Here is a 23,748-nt window from a genome sequence, read left to right on the forward strand (position 1 = left end):
CCACCTCAATAAACACTCCTATACGCTAGAATAGGAGATATCAGTCCATAAACCACCTCAATAAATGCTCCTATAGGCTAGAATAGGAGATATCAGTCCATAAACCACCTCAATATATGCTCCTATACACTAGAATAGGAGATATCAGTTCATAAACCACCTCAATAAACACTCCTATACACTAGGAGATATCAATCCATAAACCACCTCAATAAACACTCCTATACACTAGAATAGGAGATATCAGTCCATAAACCACCTCAATAAACACTCCTATAGGCTAGAATAGGAGATATCAGTCCATAAACCACCTCAATAAACACTCCTATACGCTAGAATAGGAGATATCAGTCCATAAACCACCTCAATAAACACTCCTATACGCTAGAATAGGAGATATCAGTCCATAAACCACCTCAATAAACACTCCTATAGGCTAGAATAGGAGATATCAGTCCATAAACCACCTCAATAAACACTCCTATACGCTAGAATAGGAGATATCAGTCCATAAACCACCTCAATAAACACTCCTATACGCTAGAATAGGAGATATCAGTCCATAAACCACCTCAATAAACACTCCTATAGGCTAGAATAGGAGATATCAGTCCATAAACCACCTCAATAAACACTCCTATACGCTAGAATAGGAGATATCAGTCCATAAACCACCTCAGTAAACACTCCTATACGCTAGAATAGGAGATATCAATCCATAAACCACCTCAGTAAACACTCATAAAGGCTAGAATAGGAGATATCAGTCCATAAACCACCTCAATAAACACTCCTATACGCTAGAATAGGAGATATCAGTCCATAAACCACCTCAATAAACACTCCTATACGCTAGAATAGGAGATATCAGTCCATAAACCACCTCAATAAACTCTCCTATACGCTAGAATAGGAGATATCAGTCCATAAACCACCTCAATAAACACTCCTATACACTAGAATAGGAGATACCAGTCCATAAACCACCTCAATAAACACTCCTATACACTAGAATAGGAGATATCAGTCCATAAACCACCTCAATAAACACTCCTATACGCTAGAATAGGAGATATAAGTCCATAAACCACCTCAATAAACACTCCTATACGCTAGAATAGGCGATATAAGTCCATAAACCACCTCAATAAACACTCCTATACGCTAGAATAGGAGATATAAGTCCATAAACCACCTCAATAAACACTCCTATACACTAGAATAGGAGATATTAGTCCATAAACCACCTCAATAAACACTCCTATACACTAGAATAGGAGATACCAGTCCATAAACCACCTCAATAAACGCTCCTATACACTAGAATAGGAGATATCAGTCCATAAACCACCTCAATAAATGCTCCTATAGGCTAGAATAGGAGATATCAGTCCATAAACCACCTCAATATATGCTCCTATACACTAGAATAGGAGATATCAGTCCATAAACCACCTCAATAAACACTCCTATAGGCTAGAATAGGAGATATCAGTCCATAAAGCACCTCAATAAACACTCCTATACGCTAGAATAGGAGATATCAGTCCATAAAGCACCTCAATAAACACTCCTATAGGCTAGAATAGGAGATATCAGTCCATAAACCACCTCAATAAACACTCCTATACGCTAGAATAGGAGATATCAGTCCATAAACCACCTCAGTAAACACTCCTATACGCTAGAATAGGAGATATCAATCCATAAACCACCTCAGTAAACACTCATAAAGGCTAGAATAGGAGATATCAGTCCATAAACCACCTCAATAAACACTCCTATACGCTAGAATAGGAGATATCAGTCCATAAACCACCTCAATAAACACTCCTATACGCTAGAATAGGAGATATCAGTCCATAAACCACCTCAATAAACTCTCCTATACGCTAGAATAGGAGATATCAGTCCATAAACCACCTCAATAAACACTCCTATACGCTAGAATAGGAGATATCAGTCCATAAACCACCTCAATAAACACTCCTATACACTAGAATAGGAGATACCAGTCCATAAACCACCTCAATAAACACTCCTATACACTAGAATAGGAGATATCAGTCCATAAACCACCTCAATAAACACTCCTATACGCTAGAATAGGAGATATAAGTCCATAAACCACCTCAATAAACACTCCTATACGCTAGAATAGGCGATATAAGTCCATAAACCACCTCAATAAACACTCCTATACGCTAGAATAGGAGATATAAGTCCATAAACCACCTCAATAAACACTCCTATACACTAGAATAGGAGATATTAGTCCATAAACCACCTCAATAAACACTCCTATACACTAGAATAGGAGATACCAGTCCATAAACCACCTCAATAAACGCTCCTATACACTAGAATAGGAGATATCAGTCCATAAACCACCTGAATAAATGCTAGAATAGGAGATATCAGTCCATAAACCACCTCAATATATGCTCCTATACACTAGAATAGGAGATATCAGTCCATAAACCACCTCAATAAACACTCCTATACGCTAGAATAGGAGATATCAGTCCATAAACCACCTCAATAAACACTCCTATACGCTAGAATAGGAGATATCAGTCCATAAAGCACCTCAATAAACACTCCTATACGCTAGAATAGGAGATATCAGTCCATAAACCACCCCAATAAACACTCCTATACGCTAGAATAGGAGATATCAGTCCACAAACCACCTCAATAAACACTCCTATACACTAGAATAGGAGATATCAGTCCATAAACCACCTCAATAAACGCTCCTATACACTAGAATAGGAGATATCAGTCCATAAACCACCTCAATAAAGACTCCTATACACTAGAATAGGAGATATCAGTCCATAAACCACCTCAATAAACTCTCCTTAATGCTAGAATAGGAGATATCAGTCCATAAACCACCTCAATAAACGTTCCTATACGCTAGAATAGGAGATATCAGTCCATAAACCACCTCAATAAACACTCCTATACACTACAATAGGAGATATCAGTCCATAAACCACCTCAATAAACACTCCTATTCGCTAGAATAGGAGATATCAGTCCATAAACTACCTCAATAAACTCTCCTATACGCTAGAATAGGAGATATCAGTCCATAAACCACCTCAATAAACACTCCTATAGGCTAGAATAGGAGATATCAGTCCATAAACCACCTCAATAAACACTCCTATAGGCTAGAATAGGAGATATCAGTCCATAAACCACCTCAATAAACACTCCTATACGCTAGAATAGGAGATATCAGTCCATAAACCACCTCAATAAATGCTCCTATAGGCTAGAATAGGAGATATCAGTCCATAAACCACCTCAATATATGCTCCTATAGGCTAGAATAGGAGATATCAGTCCATAAACCACTTCAATAAACACTCCTATACACTAGAATAGGAGATATCAGTCCATAAACCACCTCAATAAACACTCCTATACACTAGGAGATATCAATCCATAAACCACCTCAATAAACACTCCTATACACTAGAATAGGAGATATCAGTCCATAAACCACCTCAATAAACACTCCTATACACGAGAATAGGAGATATCAGTCCATAAACCACCTCAATAAACACTCCTATACGCTAGAATAGGAGATATCAGTCCATAAACCACCTCAGTAAACACTCCTATACGCTAGAATAGGAGATATCAATCCATAAACCACCTCAGTAAACACTCATATAGGCTAGAATAGGAGATATCAGTCCATAAACCACCTCAATAAACTCTCCTATACGCTAGAATAGGAGATATCAGTCCATAAACCACCTCAATAAACACTCCTATAGGCTAGAATAGGAGATATCAGTCCATAAACCACCTCAATAAACACTCCTATACGCTAGAATAGGAGATATCAGTCCATAAACCACCTCAATAAACACTCCTATACGCTAGAATAGGAGATATCAGTCCATACACCACCTCAATAAACTCTCCTATACGCTAGAATAGGAGATATCAGTCCATAAACCACCTCAATAAACACTCCTATACGCTAGAATAGGAGATATCAGTCCATAAACCACCTCAATAAACACTCCTATACACTAGAATAGGAGATACCAGTCCATAAACCACCTCAATAAACACTCCTATACACTAGAATAGGAGATATCAGTCCATAAACCACCTCAATAAACACTCCTATACGCTAGAATAGGAGATATAAGTCCATAAACCACCTCAATAAACACTCCTATACGCTAGAATAGGCGATATAAGTCCATAAACCACCTCAATAAACACTCCTATACGCTAGAATAGGAGATATAAGTCCATAAACCACCTCAATAAACACTCCTATACACTAGAATAGGAGATATTAGTCAATAAACCACCTCAATAAACACTCCTATACACTAGAATAGGAGATACCAGTCCATAAACCACCTCAATAAACGCTCCTATACACTAGAATAGGAGATATCAGTCCATAAACCACCTCAATAATAGCTCCTATAGGCTAGAATAGGAGATATCAGTCCATAAACCACCTCAATATATGCTCCTATACACTAGAATAGGAGATATCAGTCCATAAACCACCTCAATAAACACTCCTATACGCTAGAATAGGAGATATCAGTCCATAAACCACCTCAATAAACACTCCTATACGCTAGAATAGGAGATATCAGTCCACAAACCACCTCAATAAACACTCCTATACACTAGAATAGGAGATATCAGTCCATAAACCACCTCAATAAACGCTCCTATACACTACAATAGGAGATATCAGTCCATAAACCACCTCAATAAAGACTCCTATACACTAGAATAGGAGATATCAGTCCATAAACCACCTCAATAAACTCTCCTATATGCTAGAATAGGAGATATAAGTCCATAAACCACCTCAATAAACGTTCCTATACGCTAGAATAGGAGATATCAGTCCATAAACCACCTCAATAAACACTCCTATACACTACAATAGGAGATATCAGTCCATAAACCACCTCAATAAACATTCCTATTTGCTAGAATAGGAGATATCAGTCCATAAACTACCTCAATAAACTCTCCTATACGCTAGAATAGGAGATATCAGTCCATAAACCACCTCAATAAACACTCCTATAGGCTAGAATAGGAGATATCAGTCCATAAACCACCTCAATAAACACTCCTATAGGCTAGAATAGGAGATATCAGTCCATAAACCACCTCAATAAACACTCCTATACGCTAGAATAGGAGATATCAGTCCATAAACCACCTCAATAAATGCTCCTATAGGCTAGAATAGGAGATATCAGTCCATAAACCACCTGAATAAATGGTCCTATACACTAGAATAGGAGATATCAGTCCATAAACCACCTCAATAAACACTCCTATAGGCTAGAATAGGAGATATCAGTCCATAAAGCACCTCAATAAACACTCCTATACGCTAGAATAGGAGATATCAGTCCATAAAGCACCTCAATAAACACTCCTATAGGCTAGAATAGGAGATATCAGTCCATAAACCACCTCAATAAACACTCCTATACGCTAGAATAGGAGATATCAGTCCATAAACCACCTCAGTAAACACTCCTATACGCTAGAATAGGAGATATCAATCCATAAACCACCTCAGTAAACACTCATAAAGGCTAGAATAGGAGATATCAGTCCATAAACCACCTCAATAAACACTCCTATACGCTAGAATAGGAGATATCAGTCCATAAACCACCTCAATAAACACTCCTATACGCTAGAATAGGAGATATCAGTCCATAAACCACCTCAATAAACTCTCCTATACGCTAGAATAGGAGATATCAGTCCATAAACCACCTCAATAAACACTCCTATACGCTAGAATAGGAGATATCAGTCCATAAACCACCTCAATAAACACTCCTATACACTAGAATAGGAGATACCAGTCCATAAACCACCTCAATAAACACTCCTATACACTAGAATAGGAGATATCAGTCCATAAACCACCTCAATAAACACTCCTATACGCTAGAATAGGAGATATAAGTCCATAAACCACCTCAATAAACACTCCTATACGCTAGAATAGGCGATATAAGTCCATAAACCACCTCAATAAACACTCCTATACGCTAGAATAGGAGATATAAGTCCATAAACCACCTCAATAAACACTCCTATACACTAGAATAGGAGATATTAGTCCATAAACCACCTCAATAAACACTCCTATACACTAGAATAGGAGATACCAGTCCATAAACCACCTCAATAAACGCTCCTATACGCTAGAATAGGAGATATCAGTCCATAAACCACCTGAATAAATACTCCTATAGGCTAGAATAGGAGATATCAGTCCATAAACCACCTCAATATATGCTCCTATACACTAGAATAGGAGATATCAGTCCATAAACCACCTCAATAAACACTCCTATACGCTAGAATAGGAGATATCAGTCCATAAACCACCTCAATAAACACTCCTATACGCTAGAATAGGAGATATCAGTCCATAAAGCACCTCAATAAACACTCCTATACGCTAGAATAGGAGATATCAGTCCATAAACCACCCCAATAAACACTCCTATACGCTAGAATAGGAGATATCAGTCCAAAAACCACCTCAATAAACACTCCTATACACTAGAATAGGAGATATCAGTCCATAAACCACCTCAATAAACGCTCCTATACACTAGAATAGGAGATATCAGTCCATAAACCACCTCAATAAAGACTCCTATACACTAGAATAGGAGATATCAGTCCATAAACCACCTCAATAAACTCTCCTTAATGCTAGAATAGGAGATATCAGTCCATAAACCACCTCAATAAACGTTCCTATACGCTAGAATTGGAGATATCAGTCCATAAACCACCTCAATAAACACTCCTATACACTACAATAGGAGATATCAGTCCATAAACCACCTCAATAAACACTCCTATTCGCTAGAATAGGAGATATCAGTCCATAAACTACCTCAATAAACTCTCCTATACGCTAGAATAGGAGATATCAGTCCATAAACCACCTCAATAAACACTCCTATAGGCTAGAATAGGAGATATCAGTCCATAAACCACCTCAATAAACACTCCTATAGGCTAGAATAGGAGATATCAGTCCATAAACCACCTCAATAAACACTCCTATACGCTAGAATAGGAGATATCAGTCCATAAACCACCTCAATAAATGCTCCTATAGGCTAGAATAGGAGATATCAGTCCATAAACCACCTCAATATATGCTCCTATAGGCTAGAATAGGAGATATCAGTCCATAAACCACTTCAATAAACACTCCTATACACTAGAATAGGAGATATCAGTCCATAAACCACCTCAATAAACACTCCTATACACTAGGAGATATCAATCCATAAACCACCTCAATAAACACTCCTATACACTAGAATAGGAGATATCAGTCCATAAACCACCTCAATAAACACTCCTATACACTAGAATAGGAGATATCAGTCCATAAACCACCTCAATAAACACTCCTATACGCTAGAATAGGAGATATCAGTCCATAAACCACCTCAGTAAACACTCCTATACGCTAGAATAGGAGATATCAATCCATAAACCACCTCAGTAAACACTCATATAGGCTAGAATAGGAGATATCAGTCCATAAACCACCTCAATAAACTCTCCTATACGCTAGAATAGGAGATATCAGTCCATAAACCACCTCAATAAACACTCCTATAGGCTAGAATAGGAGATATCAGTCCATAAACCACCTCAATAAACACTCCTATACGCTAGAATAGGAGATATCAGTCCATAAACCACCTCAATAAACACTCCTATACGCTAGAATAGGAGATATCAGTCCATACACCACCTCAATAAACTCTCCTATACGCTAGAATAGGAGATATCAGTCCATAAACCACCTCAATAAACACTCCTATACGCTAGAATAGGAGATATCAGTCCATAAACCACCTCAATAAACACTCCTATACACTAGAATAGGAGATACCAGTCCATAAACCACCTCAATAAACACTCCTATACACTAGAATAGGAGATATCAGTCCATAAACCACCTCAATAAACACTCCTATACGCTAGAATAGGAGATATAAGTCCATAAACCACCTCAATAAACACTCCTATACGCTAGAATAGGCGATATAAGTCCATAAACCACCTCAATAAACACTCCTATACGCTAGAATAGGAGATATAAGTCCATAAACCACCTCAATAAACACTCCTATACACTAGAATAGGAGATATTAGTCAATAAACCACCTCAATAAACACTCCTATACACTAGAATAGGAGATACCAGTCCATAAACCACCTCAATAAACGCTCCTATACACTAGAATAGGAGATATCAGTCCATAAACCACCTCAATAATAGCTCCTATAGGCTAGAATAGGAGATATCAGTCCATAAACCACCTCAATATATGCTCCTATACACTAGAATAGGAGATATCAGTCCATAAACCACCTCAATAAACACTCCTATACGCTAGAATAGGAGATATCAGTCCATAAACCACCTCAATAAACACTCCTATACGCTAGAATAGGAGATATCAGTCCACAAACCACCTCAATAAACACTCCTATACACTAGAATAGGAGATATCAGTCCATAAACCACCTCAATAAACGCTCCTATACACTACAATAGGAGATATCAGTCCATAAACCACCTCAATAAAGACTCCTATACACTAGAATAGGAGATATCAGTCCATAAACCACCTCAATAAACTCTCCTATATGCTAGAATAGGAGATATCAGTCCATAAACCACCTCAATAAACGTTCCTATACGCTAGAATAGGAGATATCAGTCCATAAACCACCTCAATAAACACTCCTATACACTACAATAGGAGATATCAGTCCATAAACCACCTCAATAAACATTCCTATTTGCTAGAATAGGAGATATCAGTCCATAAACTACCTCAATAAACTCTCCTATACGCTAGAATAGGAGATATCAGTCCATAAACCACCTCAATAAACACTCCTATAGGCTAGAATAGGAGATATCAGTCCATAAACCACCTCAATAAACACTCCTATAGGCTAGAATAGGAGATATCAGTCCATAAACCACCTCAATAAACACTCCTATACGCTAGAATAGGAGATATCAGTCCATAAACCACCTCAATAAATGCTCCTATAGGCTAGAATAGGAGATATCAGTCCATAAACCACCTCAATATATGCTCCTATAGGCTAGAATAGGAGATATCAGTCCATAAACCACTTCAATAAACACTCCTATACACTAGAATAGGAGATATCAGTCCATAAACCACCTCAATAAACACTCCTATACACTAGGAGATATCAATCCATAAACCACCTCAATAAACACTCCTATACACTAGAATAGGAGATATCAGTCCATAAACCACCTCAATAAACACTCCTATAGGCTAGAATAGGAGATATCAGTCCATAAACCACCTCAATAAACACTCCTATACGCTAGAATAGGAGATATCAATCCATAAACCACCTCAGTAAACACTCATATAGGCTAGAATAGGAGATATCAGTCCATAAACCACCTCAATAAACTCTCCTATACGCTAGAATAGGAGATATCAGTCCATAAACCACCTCAATAAACACTCCTATAGGCTAGAATAGGAGATATCAGTCCATAAACCACCTCAATAAACACTCCTATACGCTAGAATAGGAGATATCAGTCCATAAACCACCTCAATAAACACTCCTATACGCTAGAATAGGAGATATCAGTCCATAAACCACCTCAATAAACTCTCCTATACGCTAGAATAGGAGATATCAGTCCATATACCACCTCAATAAACACTCCTATACGCTAGAATAGGAGATATCAGTCCATAAACCACCTCAATAAACACTCCTATACACTAGAATAGGAGATACCAGTCCATAAACCACCTCAATAAACACTCCTATACACTAGAATAGGAGATATCAGTCCATAAACCACCTCAATAAACACTCCTATACGCTAGAATAGGAGATATAAGTCCATAAACCACCTCAATAAACACTCCTATACGCTAGAATAGGAGATATAAGTCCATAAACCACCTCAATAAACACTCCTATACACTAGAATAGGAGATATTAGTCCATAAACCACCTCAATAAACACTCCTATACACTAGAATAGGAGATACCAGTCCATAAACCACCTCAATAAACGCTCCTATACACTAGAATAGGAGATATCAGTCCATAAACCACCTCAATAAACACTCCTATACGCTAGAATAGGAGATACCAGTCCATAAACCACCTCAATAAACACTCCTATACGCTAGAATAGGAGATATCAGTCCATAAACCACCTCAATACATGCTCCTATAGGCTAGAATAGGAGATATCAGTCCATAAACCACCTCAATATATGCTCCTATACACTAGAATAGGAGATATCAGTCCATAAACCACCTCAATAAACTCTCCTATACGCTAGAATAGGCGATATAAGTCCATAAACCACCTCAATAAACACTCCTATACGCTAGAATAGGAGATATAAGTCCATAAACCACCTCAATAAACACTCCTATACACTAGAATAGGAGATATTAGTCCATGAACCACCTCAATAAACACTCCTATACACTAGAATAGGAGATACCAGTCCATAAACCACCTCAATAAACGCTCCTATACACTAGAATAGGAGATATCAGTCCATAAACCACCTCAATAAATGCTCCTATAGGCTAGAATAGGAGATATCAGTCCATAAACCACCTCAATATATGCTCCTATACACTAGAATAGGAGATATCAGTCCATAAACCACCTCAATAAACACTCCTATAGGCTAGAATAGGAGATATCAGTCCATAAACCACCTCAATAAACACTCCTATACGCTAGAATAGGAGATATCAGTCCACAAACCACCTCAATAAACACTCCTATACACTAGAATAGGAGATATCATTCCATAAACCACCTCAATAAAGACTCCTATACGCTAGAATAGGAGATATCAGTCCATAAACCACCTCAATAAACGCTCCTATACACTAGAATAGGAGATATCATTCCATAAACCACCTCAATAAAGACTCCTATACGCTAGAATAGGAGATATCAGTCCATAAACCACCTCAATAAACTCCTATACGCTAGAATAGGAGATATCAGTCCATAAACCACCTCAATAAACACTCCTATACACTAGAATAGGAGATATCAGTCCATAAATCTCAATAAACGCTGAGTGTAAATTAAAAGCTGAACTGAGGCCAACTGTTCTGGCTGGTATTTTAGGGGTTAAAGGGTCAGTCTCCCTCTAAATGAATGTTTGGTCACTCCGAGTGACCGGAGCGTGCTGGGGAATGTGTGCTTTTCTGTCTGTCGCCTCCATCAGAAGATCAGCTGCAGTTTCAGCTCCGCACAGCTGTCTGTAAGCAGGGGGGCGGGGCTGTGTGTGAGGAGGCGTGGCCGACGGATGACTGAAAGCGACGCGTTGAGCCATAAATTACAGCGCGGCTGAAACAGAGGCGGCCGGCCGGCCGGACGGTGACAGGCTGACAGGCGGAGAAAGAAATGTTAGCGCGGAGATGATGGCGCGTTTGATGACCCGTGACATCGCCGCCCAGAAAACAAAGGGGGGGTGATTAATCAGACCAGCCTGACGGACGGGGCGAGTGATGGGGGTGGGGGGGCAGAAGCCCCCGGAGACTGATTTACAGCGGCAGGGTGGCAGAGAAATCAGCAGAGGGGCCGTCCAGACTCGTCTCGCTTGTCTATAATTGTCATTATTTGAGATTGCATTATTCAGCCGGGACAGAGAGAGGAAAGAACACGCCCCTCTTGGCCTGAGAGCACCAGACTGACGGAACCTCAATCAGGATCTGCAGAACGCCTCGCGGCCCAGCGAAGAACGCTTAGTGCTCCAGCATCAGCAGGAGGCCACAGTCATTAACAACTAGACTGAAGACCTGAAAGAGCCCATATGCTGGAATTATCCTGGAACAGCTGCTTAGCCCCACCCACCCATTCAGCCTACAGCAGTTTAGCCCCGCCCAGTCAGCCTACAGCAGTTTAGCCCCACCCATTCAGTCTACAGCAGTTTAGCCCCGCCCAGTCAGCCTACAGCAGTTTAGTCCCACCCATTCAGCCTACAGCAGTTTAGCCCCACCCATTCAGCCTATTGCAGTTTAGCTACGCCTGTTTAGCTTACAACAGTTTAGCCCCACCCATTTAGCCTACAGCAGTTTAGCCCCACCCAGTCAGCCTACAGCAGTTTAGCCCCACCCATTCAGCCTACAGCAGTTTAGCCCCACCCATTCAGCCTATAGCAGTTTAGCCACACCCATTCAGCCTACACCAGTTTAGCTCGCCCGTTTAGCTTACAGCAGTTTAGCTCCGCCCACTTACAGCACTGTTGTCTCCAACCATTCACACTAATGTTAGAAGGAGGGCTCCAATCTGTTTTTTAACAAAGTAGCCAATCGGAACACAGCTCATTTACATATAGTCACATGCAAAAGTTTGTGCACCCCCTCAGATTCCCCGCTGTTGATTGTTGAGAGTAACACAGACTGTAATCTGTACAGGCTGCGTCAGCCGTGAAGGTGCAGATGAAAACCAGTCAACTCTCTCTCATGAGCCTCGTGTAGGAGAGGCAGCGCAGCGGCCCTTTAAAGCGCTCTGCCGTTATTATCACAGTCTGGGGTCGTCGTTATCGGCTGCCGGGCTACAGTCCACACGCTCCAGATTTCGGAGGTGAAAGACAGAGATGGCAGAGAAGTGGACCAGATGGAGAGAGTTTTGGCCACGGACCGGTCCAGAACGCCGGTCAGCGAGATGTAAGCTGTTAGCGATCAGAACACGCGCTCAGCACTCGGCGCCAGAATCGAGACCAGTTTATCCAAATGCTCAAACTTCACTCCCAAAGCAAAGTGAGACTTGGACAACTTCGCACAAACTGTCGCCTGCCAGCTCAGAAACATCCAGGACGCCCGTCTGGGAAGAAGAAAAGCCTGAGTACGGAGTGTTTATCATTAAAGAGCCCATCAAAGGGCCCATTAAAGGGCCCATAGCCTGCACTTCTCCTGTAATCACCATCAGGGCTACTTATAACTTGTGTGTCCTTTTGTGCACCAGAAGCAGTGACCAAATGACCAGGCTGTGCCTTTAAGACTGATATATGTAAATGAGCGCTTTTCTCACTGGCTGTCTTGTATTTAAAAAGAAGTCTGGGTGGAGCTAAACTGCTGTAGCTGAACGGTGGAGCTAAACTGCTGTAGCTGAATGGGTGGAGCTAAACTGCTGTAGCTGAATGGGTGGAGCTAAACTGCTGTAGCTGAATGGGTGGAGCTAAACTGCTGCGGCTGAATGGGCGGGGCTAACGTGCAGATTTACGAGAATGTGTCCATGGCTCTGTCATCAAAGCATGCTATTTTTTCCATTTTAAACGGCTGTGGGCGGAGCCACACTGAAGCAGGCCGAGTGGGCGTGGCCAAACAAGGTCATGAAAGGTATGTTACGCCCCACTCGGCTTCCAGAGACAGTCAGGACTGCAGGTTTAGGCCTGACACTGGCCCTTTAATCCTGCAGGCCTTTGTGCTAAGGCAGTGAAATGCTGATCAGCGGCTGCTGCAGTGTTTGCAGCGTTATGCTAATTCTGGCTCCGCCGGGGATCTCGGGTCAGAGCGAGTGTGGCTGGGCAATCTGCCCGCTGCGCTTCAGCACGCGGGCGCTAATCCCGGCTGTGAAGGAGGCCGAGTTTGGGGGATCTTGAGAGGACGTGTTTGGGGCGCTGGGGCGTTCAGAGCGCGGGAACGCGCCGTGAAAGACGAGCGACGGATTCCTCGCCGCTGCTCTTCTGTTCGCATTCATTATAAAGCGTAATTCCTGATAGACGCCCGCAGCGCCGAGAGAGCCGCTGTAACACCGCGCGGATATCGATTCGGAGCAGAGCTGCTGCTGTTTACAGACGCAGTTTCCCAGCGCTTATTTATGGCCTGCAGCCTTGCAGACAGTCCAGCACTCGGAGCTCCTCAGACATCGCCAGCGATCTACAGCCACTGCGTAACTGTGACAGTCACTACAGTAACATTAGTAACAGTAACAGTAGCTGCAGCTTTAGCGTGGACGGGTCAGTGCCTCTCCTCTTCGCCACTGAACCGGGTGAAATGTGGGGCTTCATGTTGTATCGAATAAACGCCTAAAGAATCAAACACTAATCGGATCGTACGCTGCTGAAATCTGAGGCTGTGATGCACCGAATCATGTCAAAAAGAGTCATAACTGAACTGATTCACAGTGAATGAGGACGGGCAAATTCACCACAGTGAAACACCACATACACACTAGTGAACACACACACACACCCGGAGCGGTGGGCAGCCCTATCCACGGCGCCGGGGAGCAGTTGGGGGTTAGGCGTCTTGCTCAAGGACACCTCAGTCACGGACTGTCGGCTCTGGGGATCGAACCGGTTCCCTGACCTCCAGCCCACGACTGCCCCCACATGAATGTGATATTTTGTGATGCTCTGAATCGTACAGCAGTGAAATCTGACGCACTAAATCATTTCAGAAAGAATCATGTTTGAATGGACTCATCTCGAAGTTTGACGTTTTGTGAAGCATTTCTGAAAGAACCCTAATAAAATCAGTTTAAAGTTAAATGTGATTTTGTGACACACTGAACTGCTCCCAACAGAACTGCAGTTAAAGCGAGTTGATTCATAGTGATGCACTGAATCGTTTACAAAAAGAAATCATAAGTGAACTGAATTGATTCACAGTGAAATGTGAGTTTTAGTGATGCACTGAATCATTCCAAGAGAATCATAACTGAATCGATTCCAAGTGAAATGCGACTGTGTTATATACTGAATCGTTTCCAAAAAGAATCGTAAACGAATCGATTCCAAGTGAAATGTGAGATTTCATGATGAACTGAATCGTTCTCTGAAGAATCATAACTTCTATTACATGATAATAATAATAATTATTATTATTATATAGTCACAGGTTTTTCTCTTCAGCTCTTTATCCCTCCACTCATTTATTCCTCCACCCTCAGAGTATGTACTCACGTTTGGTGGTCCCGATGGCGATTCTCCTCCCCCCTGGACCGCTCCCAGACCCCCAGCAGCCGTCCTCGTCGTCACAGTCTCCGCTGTAGGGACCCTCGGTGTCTCCGCTGCCCGTCTCGATCAGGTCTAGCGTGCCGAGCTTCGGGATGGAGCGACCCTGCAGGAGCTGGTGAACATGAACACACTTATCATTATTAATGATAATTAAATGCTATTAAAACTCATTATTAATTAATAACCACCAATTAGCATGGTGCTAACTGCATACTTAAACCTCCTCCAACTATAATCGGTAATCCTTGACGATGTGGTTTCTGACACTGTAAAACACACTGTTATCTATAAACAAGGTCTAAAGCGCTTAGCTAAACACATTAGCAACCACCTGGAACACTGAATTTGACCTTGAGGGAATTTTAGAAAGTTCGTTTTTGGTTTGGGGCGAGAATGTGATGGTTTAGATACGCACCAAGCTTTACGCCGGGACTTTTGCCAAATGCTAATTGGTTTACCCATTAATCGTTAGCTACGTTAGCCTTGTAGCATATCGTGGAAAATCATCTTTTTTTTTTTTAAATACTTTTGTAAACATTCCTGTCCTTACAATCATACATGGCAACCAAGCTGTTATAAATTCCACATGCCTGTGATGTCACAACCATGAACCCAGTTATATGTGGCCCATCCTCGTCTGTAAACATGGGCTAAATTACATTAGCATGGCTAAAAACATTAGCAGCAGCTACAGAGGCTCAAATCCGGCCCACAGCGCCTGCCTAATGTGTGGTGTTAGCCTTCGGCCTGCGTGGCGCTAACCGGTGTAGCCTTGCGGGATGCCGAACGCGCCCTGATTGGCTGCCTGCGGGTTCTGTGGGGGGGGAACGTGCTGAACGGTTCTCTGGGGTCAGACGACCTCTGAAAGTGAGTTCAACGTGACGGACCCTCGCTCGTCCATCACAGAGCCGATAATCCATTAGCCCTGCTCGGCGCTACGCTGACAGAGAGCCTCTACAGTGGCTAATTAGCGTGTACAATCGCGCCGGCCCATTGAGCTCTACCTGTCTGCTAAATACAAACAAACAGCTTTCAGCGTCTGAGCGCCCGTCTTGCATTTCAATCAGGCAATTAAGGCGCGGCGTCTCCCCCCGTAATTAGCCCAGCGCGGCGGTCCGTAGATGTGGATCCATTAATGATGAACGGAGGCTCTGTGCGGTCGTCATTGCTCCGCAGAGGACAAACTCACCCCTCTGTTCCTTCACAGCTCCGCTCGGCAGCGGCGGCGACGTCGGCCGCTTAAAAGTGCCTGTACTGACTGTATTGATCCCTATTATTCACTTCACTGTGAGGAGCAGCTCTGTTCCCATCATCACGCCGAAGGACGACGCGGAGGGAACCACGTTCAGACGAGTACTAACACCTACAGGCTTTAGAGCCCAGCGCTCTCGATTTACCCTCATTCTCCGACATGTTTCAGGCAGCTTAATGCACAGAAAACGGTGTGAAGCGAAGAAAGAAAGGAAGGAAGCGACAACAAAAACAAAACAGTGAAATACAGCGCACTTGAAACAAAGGGTTCCTCGAGGGTTCTTTAGTAAAGAAAACGGATCATGAACACTCAAAGAATGATTAAAAGAATGTGCTGTATATGGTCCTATACATCTTCACAATCCCAAAACCCAGAAAATGTGCTGTTCTAGAACAATTTCACCATGCAAAGGGTTCTTTGAGTGTTCGTGGTTCTATATAGAACCATCTTCTTTACTAAAGAACCATAGAAGAGAGAAAAAGTATTGATTTGTTATAAAATTCCAAATGAAAACAGAAAGCAGCGACTTGTGGATCCACACCGACCACAAAGTTTCGCCTCCGTCGTGTTTTGTGAACATTCTGAAAATGAATCATTCCGAATCTTAAACTGATGCCTGTGGTCGTTTTAAGACTGAGATACACCTTAAACGTGCATTTCAGTCATGCTTGCCTAGAAAAGGAGCCTCCAGGAAAGGCCGAGTCGAGGCCCCCTTGGCAAAAATGCTTCAGCAAAACTTTCAACAGTTTAAAAGTCACGTTCCTCAGCAAGTGACTGCACAGATCTGAGGTCTTTCATCCTCCACACTGTATAATATCATCCACAGACTCAGAAGATACGGAGAAAGGAGAAAAGGTTGAAAACCACGTCGCCTTTGACCCCTCAGACGGCACTTCATTGAAAACATATGTTTCTGTGATCGATAAGACGTTTGTGTTAGTAAGTGTTGCACATCTCTGCATCAACAAATGCAGGGTAAGACTGAACTCTGCACAGTTGAAGCCACATATCAACAACACACAGAAATGCTGCCACCTTCTCTGGGCTGGAGTTAGTCTGAACTTAGTGGCGCAGTGGAAATGTGTCCACCTTTCACATTGTTTATGGACCTAATGGACGTTGTTTTCTCCGGGCCAAAGAAGAAAATGACCATCCAGATTGTTACCAGTGTAAAGTTGTAAATCCGGTGGGATTACTGGGTAACCTGCACATCTTTGGCCTGCTCTCATAACTGGATCAGTGTCTTCATTCCTTAAACGATTACTGGGTGTTTTTGAAAGGAAAGCCGATGTAATACAGTGGCAAACATGCTCCTGTCCTCCTATTTGCATAAGAAAAACAACAGATTCCAGATGGTAAAACATAAAATACTGTGTTTTCGCATCGTTTTCAGCTCAAACTGAGTTCACTGTTTTTGAGGCTGACTTTATAGTCTGTATATATGTAATTAATTATAACAACTCGAGGTAAATGACAGGTATGTACAGGTGCAGGAGTGCAGATCACTGCCTTATACAGTCCTCGTGGAGATGCAGCATCGCCTTGAAGACACTTTGTCTACACTATCCGAGAGCTTTCAGCTGTTTCGTATGTGCTTTTATCAGTTTTAACGGTGCTCCAGGGCTCCCTCAGAGTCCACCACTGCACTTTTCAGAGGACAGCCACCCAAGCCTGTTTCCGTCTTTTTGTCAATGTCCTTCAAAACAAAGCTGAGGTGTTTATCACCTGAGGGAGCTATTTAAGAAGAAAGGCCGCTACGGAGAACTCCTGCTCGGCCTACAGTCGCCGTACTGTCAATCATGGCCGAGTGTTTTACCATGACGGCGGCCCTGCAGGGAAGGACTTTATCTCCTCCTCCTCTTCCTCCTTCTCCTTCTTATCTCCCCTGAATGGGAAAGCTTCATCGTTCCTGAGGGACGCCTCAAGCTTCCCGTGCAGCCAATCCACTTTAGAGGCTTTCTAAAACAATTCTACAGCCCAGCCACTGGGAAGCTTTTAAGGAGCCCACACTTTACATTCTTCCTGTGTTTCATTTCTCCCTGAGGGTCTGAGTTTATGGACCAAAATACGTTTTCCAGCCTGTCTTTACCCGTAAAGGCTGTGCCTTCTAGACTGATATATGCAAATGAGCTCAATTCTGATTGGGTGTTCTGTACTGGATGGGGCTAAACTGCTATAGGCTGAATGGGTGGAGCTAAACTGCTGTAGGCTGAATGGGTGGAGCTAAACTAATGATTCAAAGTCACATATCTCCTTCCATGGACTGAGGCCTTTGATTTATTTGTTTGTTTGTTTATTAATGCAGAGAAAACAGATCAACACTGCAGCCTTGAAACACATCAGCCTGGGTGAGGCTTTAAAAACAGACCTAAACCCGTATTAAAGGGCCCGCTGCTTTAAAACTGCCTGTTTTAAAGTCATCGTGCTTGTGATGTCACAACCATAAACAGGCTTACGCATGCCCTTTTTCGGCCTATGGCAGCTTAGCCCTGCCCATTCATGCTGAAGCTATATGGAGTGTTTCAGGCTGGAGCTCATTTACATATACCGGTCTTAAAGTCACAGTAACAGAAACGGCCTGTTTACCTGTGAGGGATGGAGAGAAGCTGGGAAACGAGAATTCCGAGTGGTTTTAGTACGTAAGACGTCACAGATGCTATGAGTGGAGCTCGGACCAGCTGACTGACAGATCACGAGTTAGTGCCTGGTAGGCGTGTCTGGCTCACAGCTTTAATCGGGTATAAACCAGATTCATTCAGTAAACTGAACGCTTTCCTCAGACGCTGAAGAATTACTGACTTTAATGTTTGATTATTTATTTATTTCTCTCTTTCATGGGAAGGAAAACACCCCTGCGAGTTCACGTCTGGAAAAACACGGCGATAAAAATGTTTGGGAACGTCTGGGATTTAAAAATAGCTCAATCGCTGCTTTAAGGGCTGGAGCTGGAACGAGTTCAGTGACTCGAGGGCAGCTGGAGGATTTACATTCACAGAAATATTCATTAAAGAGCTGCAGCTGCTGGAGATCCTGCTGCTCTGCTCTGAAGCTCAACATCAGCACTGACGACGTTCACGTTTTATCCTAATACCTGACAGGACTTAAACCTAAACTTAGTACATACAATGACTTATACTTACTCCGACTTTATGAGGAATACTCAGTGTGACATACTTCATACTTTATACTAAGTACTTAATACTAAATACTCAACACGCAGTGAGATACTTAATACTTAATCTTTGTACATAGTACTTCATTCTTGTACTACTTGTAATTAATATCAATACTTATGACTTAGTATTTACAAATAATGCTTAACTATTACTTAGTACTGGTTTGTTTATACTTAAATGTAAATTCAACACATGAAAACTTATATTTAATCCTAAAAATTCTGTCTTAAAACATCTTAACACTAGATGTGTCATACTTAATGTCTGAAAATGAAAATGTATAGTAACTATACTTAATACTTAATATGTAGAGAATACTTGGTATTTAATACCTAATACTTAGTACGTACATTTACTTCTACTCAAAATATGAATTTAATATGCATAACTTATGTTTACTTATGCTACTGAATGCTAATATTTAATACACTATATCTGGTACATAATACTTATACAGTACTGCTTAATATTACTACTTATGAGTATACTGAATATTAAGGCGTATGTAATAATGAATGCCTTGTACTTGTATTTAATACATTAATGCTTAATATGATTACTTATGATGCAATCATTAAACTTTGTATTCATACTATTTACTTATACCACATCTATAGTACATCTTATTTAATACTTTATACTTAATAATTACTTACTAACGTACCCTCTATTAACACTAGTGCTCGGTGTAGGACTGCTAACAGAGCATTAATTAGCTCATTACCTCCTCCACTCAGTGATGGTCGCTCGTTTAGCTGGGAAATCTAACGATGACTAGCGAGCTAATCAGGAGGAGGTTTTGCTCTGGGCTGTAATCCTGAGCATTAGCGGCTAATCCTCGACTTTATCCACGACAGTAACTCCGATCATAACTGAGGGAAAAGGAGCGCCAACGCTTCCATAAACACCAAAAACAAGTCCGAGCGCCGAGTTAGAGAGAGAGACAGAGAGAGAGAGAGAGAGAGAGAGAGACAGAGACAGAGAGAGAGAGAGAGAGAGAGAGAGAGAAAGAGAGGAGAGAGAAAGAGAGAGAGAGAGACAAAGAGAGAGAGAGGAGTGAGAGAAAGAGAGGAGAGAGAGACAGAGAGACAGAGAGAGAGAGAGAGAGAGAAAGAGAGGAGAGAGAGAGATACAGAGAGAGAGAGAGGAGTGAGAGGAGAGAGTAGCGGGAGGAGAGAGAGGAGAGGGAGGAGAGAGTAGAGAGGAGTGAGAGGAGAGAGTAGCGGGAGGAGAGAGAGGAGAGAGGAGAGAGAGGAGAGCGAGAGAGAGACAGAGAGAGAGAGAGAGAGAGAGGAGAGCGAGAGAGGAGAGAGAGTAGAGGGAGGAGAGAGGAGTGGGAGGAGAGAGAGGACTGAGAGGAGAGAGGAGAGAGAGGAGAGAGTAGAGAGTAGAGAGGAGAGAGAGGATTGAGAGGAGAGGGAGGAGAGAGTAGAGAGGAGAGAGGAGAGAGAGTAGAGAGGAGAGAGGAGAGAGGAGAGAGAGTAGAGAGGAGAGAGGAGAGAGTAGAGAGGAGAGAGGAGAGAGAGGAGAGAGGAGAGAGTAGAGAGGAGAGAGGAGAGAAAGTAGAGAGCAGAGAGGAGAGAGGAGAGAGAGTAGAGAGGAGAGAGAGTAGAGAGGAGAGAGGAGAGAGAGTAGAGAGTAGAGAGGAGAGAGGAGAGAGAGTAGAGAGGAGAGAGTAGAGAGGAGAGAGAGGAGAGAGTAGAGAGGAGAGAGAGTAGAGAGGAGAGAGGAGAGAGTAGAGAGGAGAGAGGAGAGAGTAGAGAGGAGAAAGTAGAGAGGAGAGAGGAGAGAGAGTAGAGAGGAGAGAGGAGAGAGTAGAGAGGAGAGAGGAGAGAGTAGAGAGGAGAGAGGAGAGAGAGGAGAGAGGAGAGAGTAGAGAGGAGAGAGGAGAGAAAGTAGAGAGCAGAGAGGAGAGAGGAGAGAGAGTAGAGAGGAGAGAGAGTAGAGAGGAGAGAGAGTAGAGAGTAGAGAGGAGAGAGGAGAGAGAGTAGAGAGGAGAGAGTAGAGAGGAGAGAGAGGAGAGAGTAGAGAGGAGAGAGAGTAGAGAGGAGAGAGGAGAGAGTAGAGAGGAGAGAGGAGAGAGTAGAGAGGAGAAAGTAGAGAGGAGAGAGGAGAGAGAGTAGAGAGGAGAGAGGAGAGAGTAGAGAGGAGAGAGGAGAGAGTAGAGAGGAGAGAGTAGAGAGGAGAGAGAGTAGAGAGGAGAGAGGAGAGAGGAGAGAGGAGAGAGTAGAGAGGAGAGAGGAGAGAGAGGAGAGAGTAGAGAGGAGAGAGGAGAGAGAGGAGAGAGTAGAGAGGAGAGAGAGTAGAGAGGAGAGAGGAGAGAGGAGAGAGGAGAGAGTAGAGAGGAGAGAGAGGAGAGAGTAGAGAGGAGAGAGGAGAGAGAGTAGAGAGGAGAGAGGAGAGAGGAGAGAGTAGAGAGGAGAGAGGAGAGAGGAGAGGGAGGAGAGAGAGTAGAGAGGAGATAGGAGAGAGTAGAGAGGAGAGAGTAGAGAAGAGAGAGTAGAGAGGAGAGAGGAGAGGGAGTAGAGAGTAGAGAGGAGAGAGGAGAGAGTAGAGAGTAGAGAGGAGAGAGTAGAGAGGAGAGAGGAGAGAGGAGAGAGAGGAGAGAGTAGAGAGGAGAGAGTAGAGAGGAGAGAGGAGAGAGGAGAGAGAGTAGAGAGGAGAGAGGAGAGAGGAGAGAGGAGAGGGAGGAGAGAGAGGAGAGAGGAGATAGGAGAGAGTAGAGAGGAGAGAGTAGAGAAGAGAGAGTAGAGAGGAGAGAGGAGAGAGGAGAGGGAGTAGAGAGGAGAGAGGAGAGAGTAGAGAGTAGAGAGTAGAGAGGAGAGAGTAGAGAGGAGAGAGGAGAGAGTAGAGAGGAGAGAGTAGAGAGGAGAGGGAGTAGAGAGTAGAGAGTAGAGAGGAGAGAGGAGAGAGAGTAGAGAGGAGAGAGGAGAGAGGAGAGAGAGTAGAGAGGAGAGAGGAGAGAGTAGAGAGGAGAGAGGAGAGAGGAGAGGGAGGAGAGAGGAGAGAGGAGAGAGAGTAGAGAGGTGAGAGTAGAGAGGAGAGAGAGTAGAGAGGAGAGAGAGTAGAGAGGAGAGAGTAGAGAGGAGAGAGAGTAGAGAGTAGAGAGGAGAGAGTAGAGAGGAGAGAGGAGAGGGAGGAGAGAGTAGAGAGGAGACAGGAGAGAGGAGAGAGAGGAGAGAGGAGAGGGAGGAGAGAGAGGGAGGAGAGAGGAGAGAGAGTAGCGGGAGGAGAGAGTAGAGAGGAGAGGGAGAAGAGAGGAGAGAGTAGAGAGGAGAGAGTAGAGAGTAGAGAGGAGAGAGAGGAGTGAGAGGAGAGAGTAGAGAGGAGAGGGAGGAGAGAGTAGAGAGGAGAGAGAGTACAGAGGAGAGAGAGGAGAGAGGAGAGAGGAGAGAGAGTAGAGAGGAGAGAGGAGAGAGAGGAGAGAGGAGAGGGAGGAGAGAGAGTAGAGAGGAGAGAGAGTAGAGAGGAGAGAGGAGAGAGTAGAGAGGAGAGAGGAGAGGGAGGAGAGAGAGTAGAGAGGAGAGAGAGTAGAGAGGAGAGAGGAGAGAGGAGAGGGAGGAGAGAGAGTAGAGAGGAGAGAGGAGAGGGAGGAGAGAGGAGAGGGAGGAGAGAGAGTAGAGAGGAGAGAGGAGAGGGAGGAGAGAGGAGAGGGAGGAGAGAGAGTAGAGAGGAGAGAGGAGAGGGAGGAGAGAGAGTAGAGAGGAGAGAGGAGAGAGGAGAGGGAGGAGAGAGAGTAGAGAGTAGAGAGGAGAGAGAGTAGAGAGGAGAGAGGAGAGACGAGAGAGTAGAGAGGAGAGAGAGGAGTGAGAGGAGAGAGTAGAGAGGAGAGGGAGGAGAGAGTAGAGAGGAGAGAGAGTACAGAGGAGAGAGTAGAGAGGAGAGAGGAGAGAGGAGAGGGAGGAGAGAGAGTAGAGAGGAGAGAGGAGAGGGAGGAGAGAGGAGAGGGAGGAGAGAGAGTAGAGAGGAGAGAGGAGAGGGAGGAGAGAGGAGAGGGAGGAGAGAGAGTAGAGAGGAGAGAGGAGAGGGAGGAGAGAGAGTAGAGAGGAGAGAGGAGAGAGGAGAGGGAGGAGAGAGTAGAGAGTAGAGAGGAGAGAGGAGCTCCTGCCGCACATCGGGAGAAAAACCCGGCCGGTTGTCAGAGGAAGCCTTTCCCTGAGAGACAGAGACAAGCCGCTCGGCCGTTGTGGGGAGAATTATCGGCTGGAGCCGGAGA

At 43.3% G+C, this 23,748-nt stretch overlaps 1 protein-coding gene across 1 annotated transcript in view; it reads right to left on the bottom strand.

Moving 5' to 3' along the window:
* gpc5a (glypican 5a) overlaps positions 1–23,748 on the bottom strand; it is a 308,449-nt gene that overhangs the window by 104,332 nt on the left and 180,369 nt on the right. The window contains exon 8 of the mRNA XM_017688520.2: positions 15,051–15,216. Within this exon, the coding sequence (XP_017544009.1) occupies positions 15,051–15,216 (166 nt within the window). The remainder of the gene's footprint in view (positions 1–15,050; positions 15,217–23,748) is intronic.

Source organism: Pygocentrus nattereri, chromosome 12, assembly GCF_015220715.1.
Source record: "Pygocentrus nattereri isolate fPygNat1 chromosome 12, fPygNat1.pri, whole genome shotgun sequence".
Taxonomy (NCBI): Eukaryota; Metazoa; Chordata; class Actinopteri; order Characiformes; family Serrasalmidae; genus Pygocentrus; species Pygocentrus nattereri.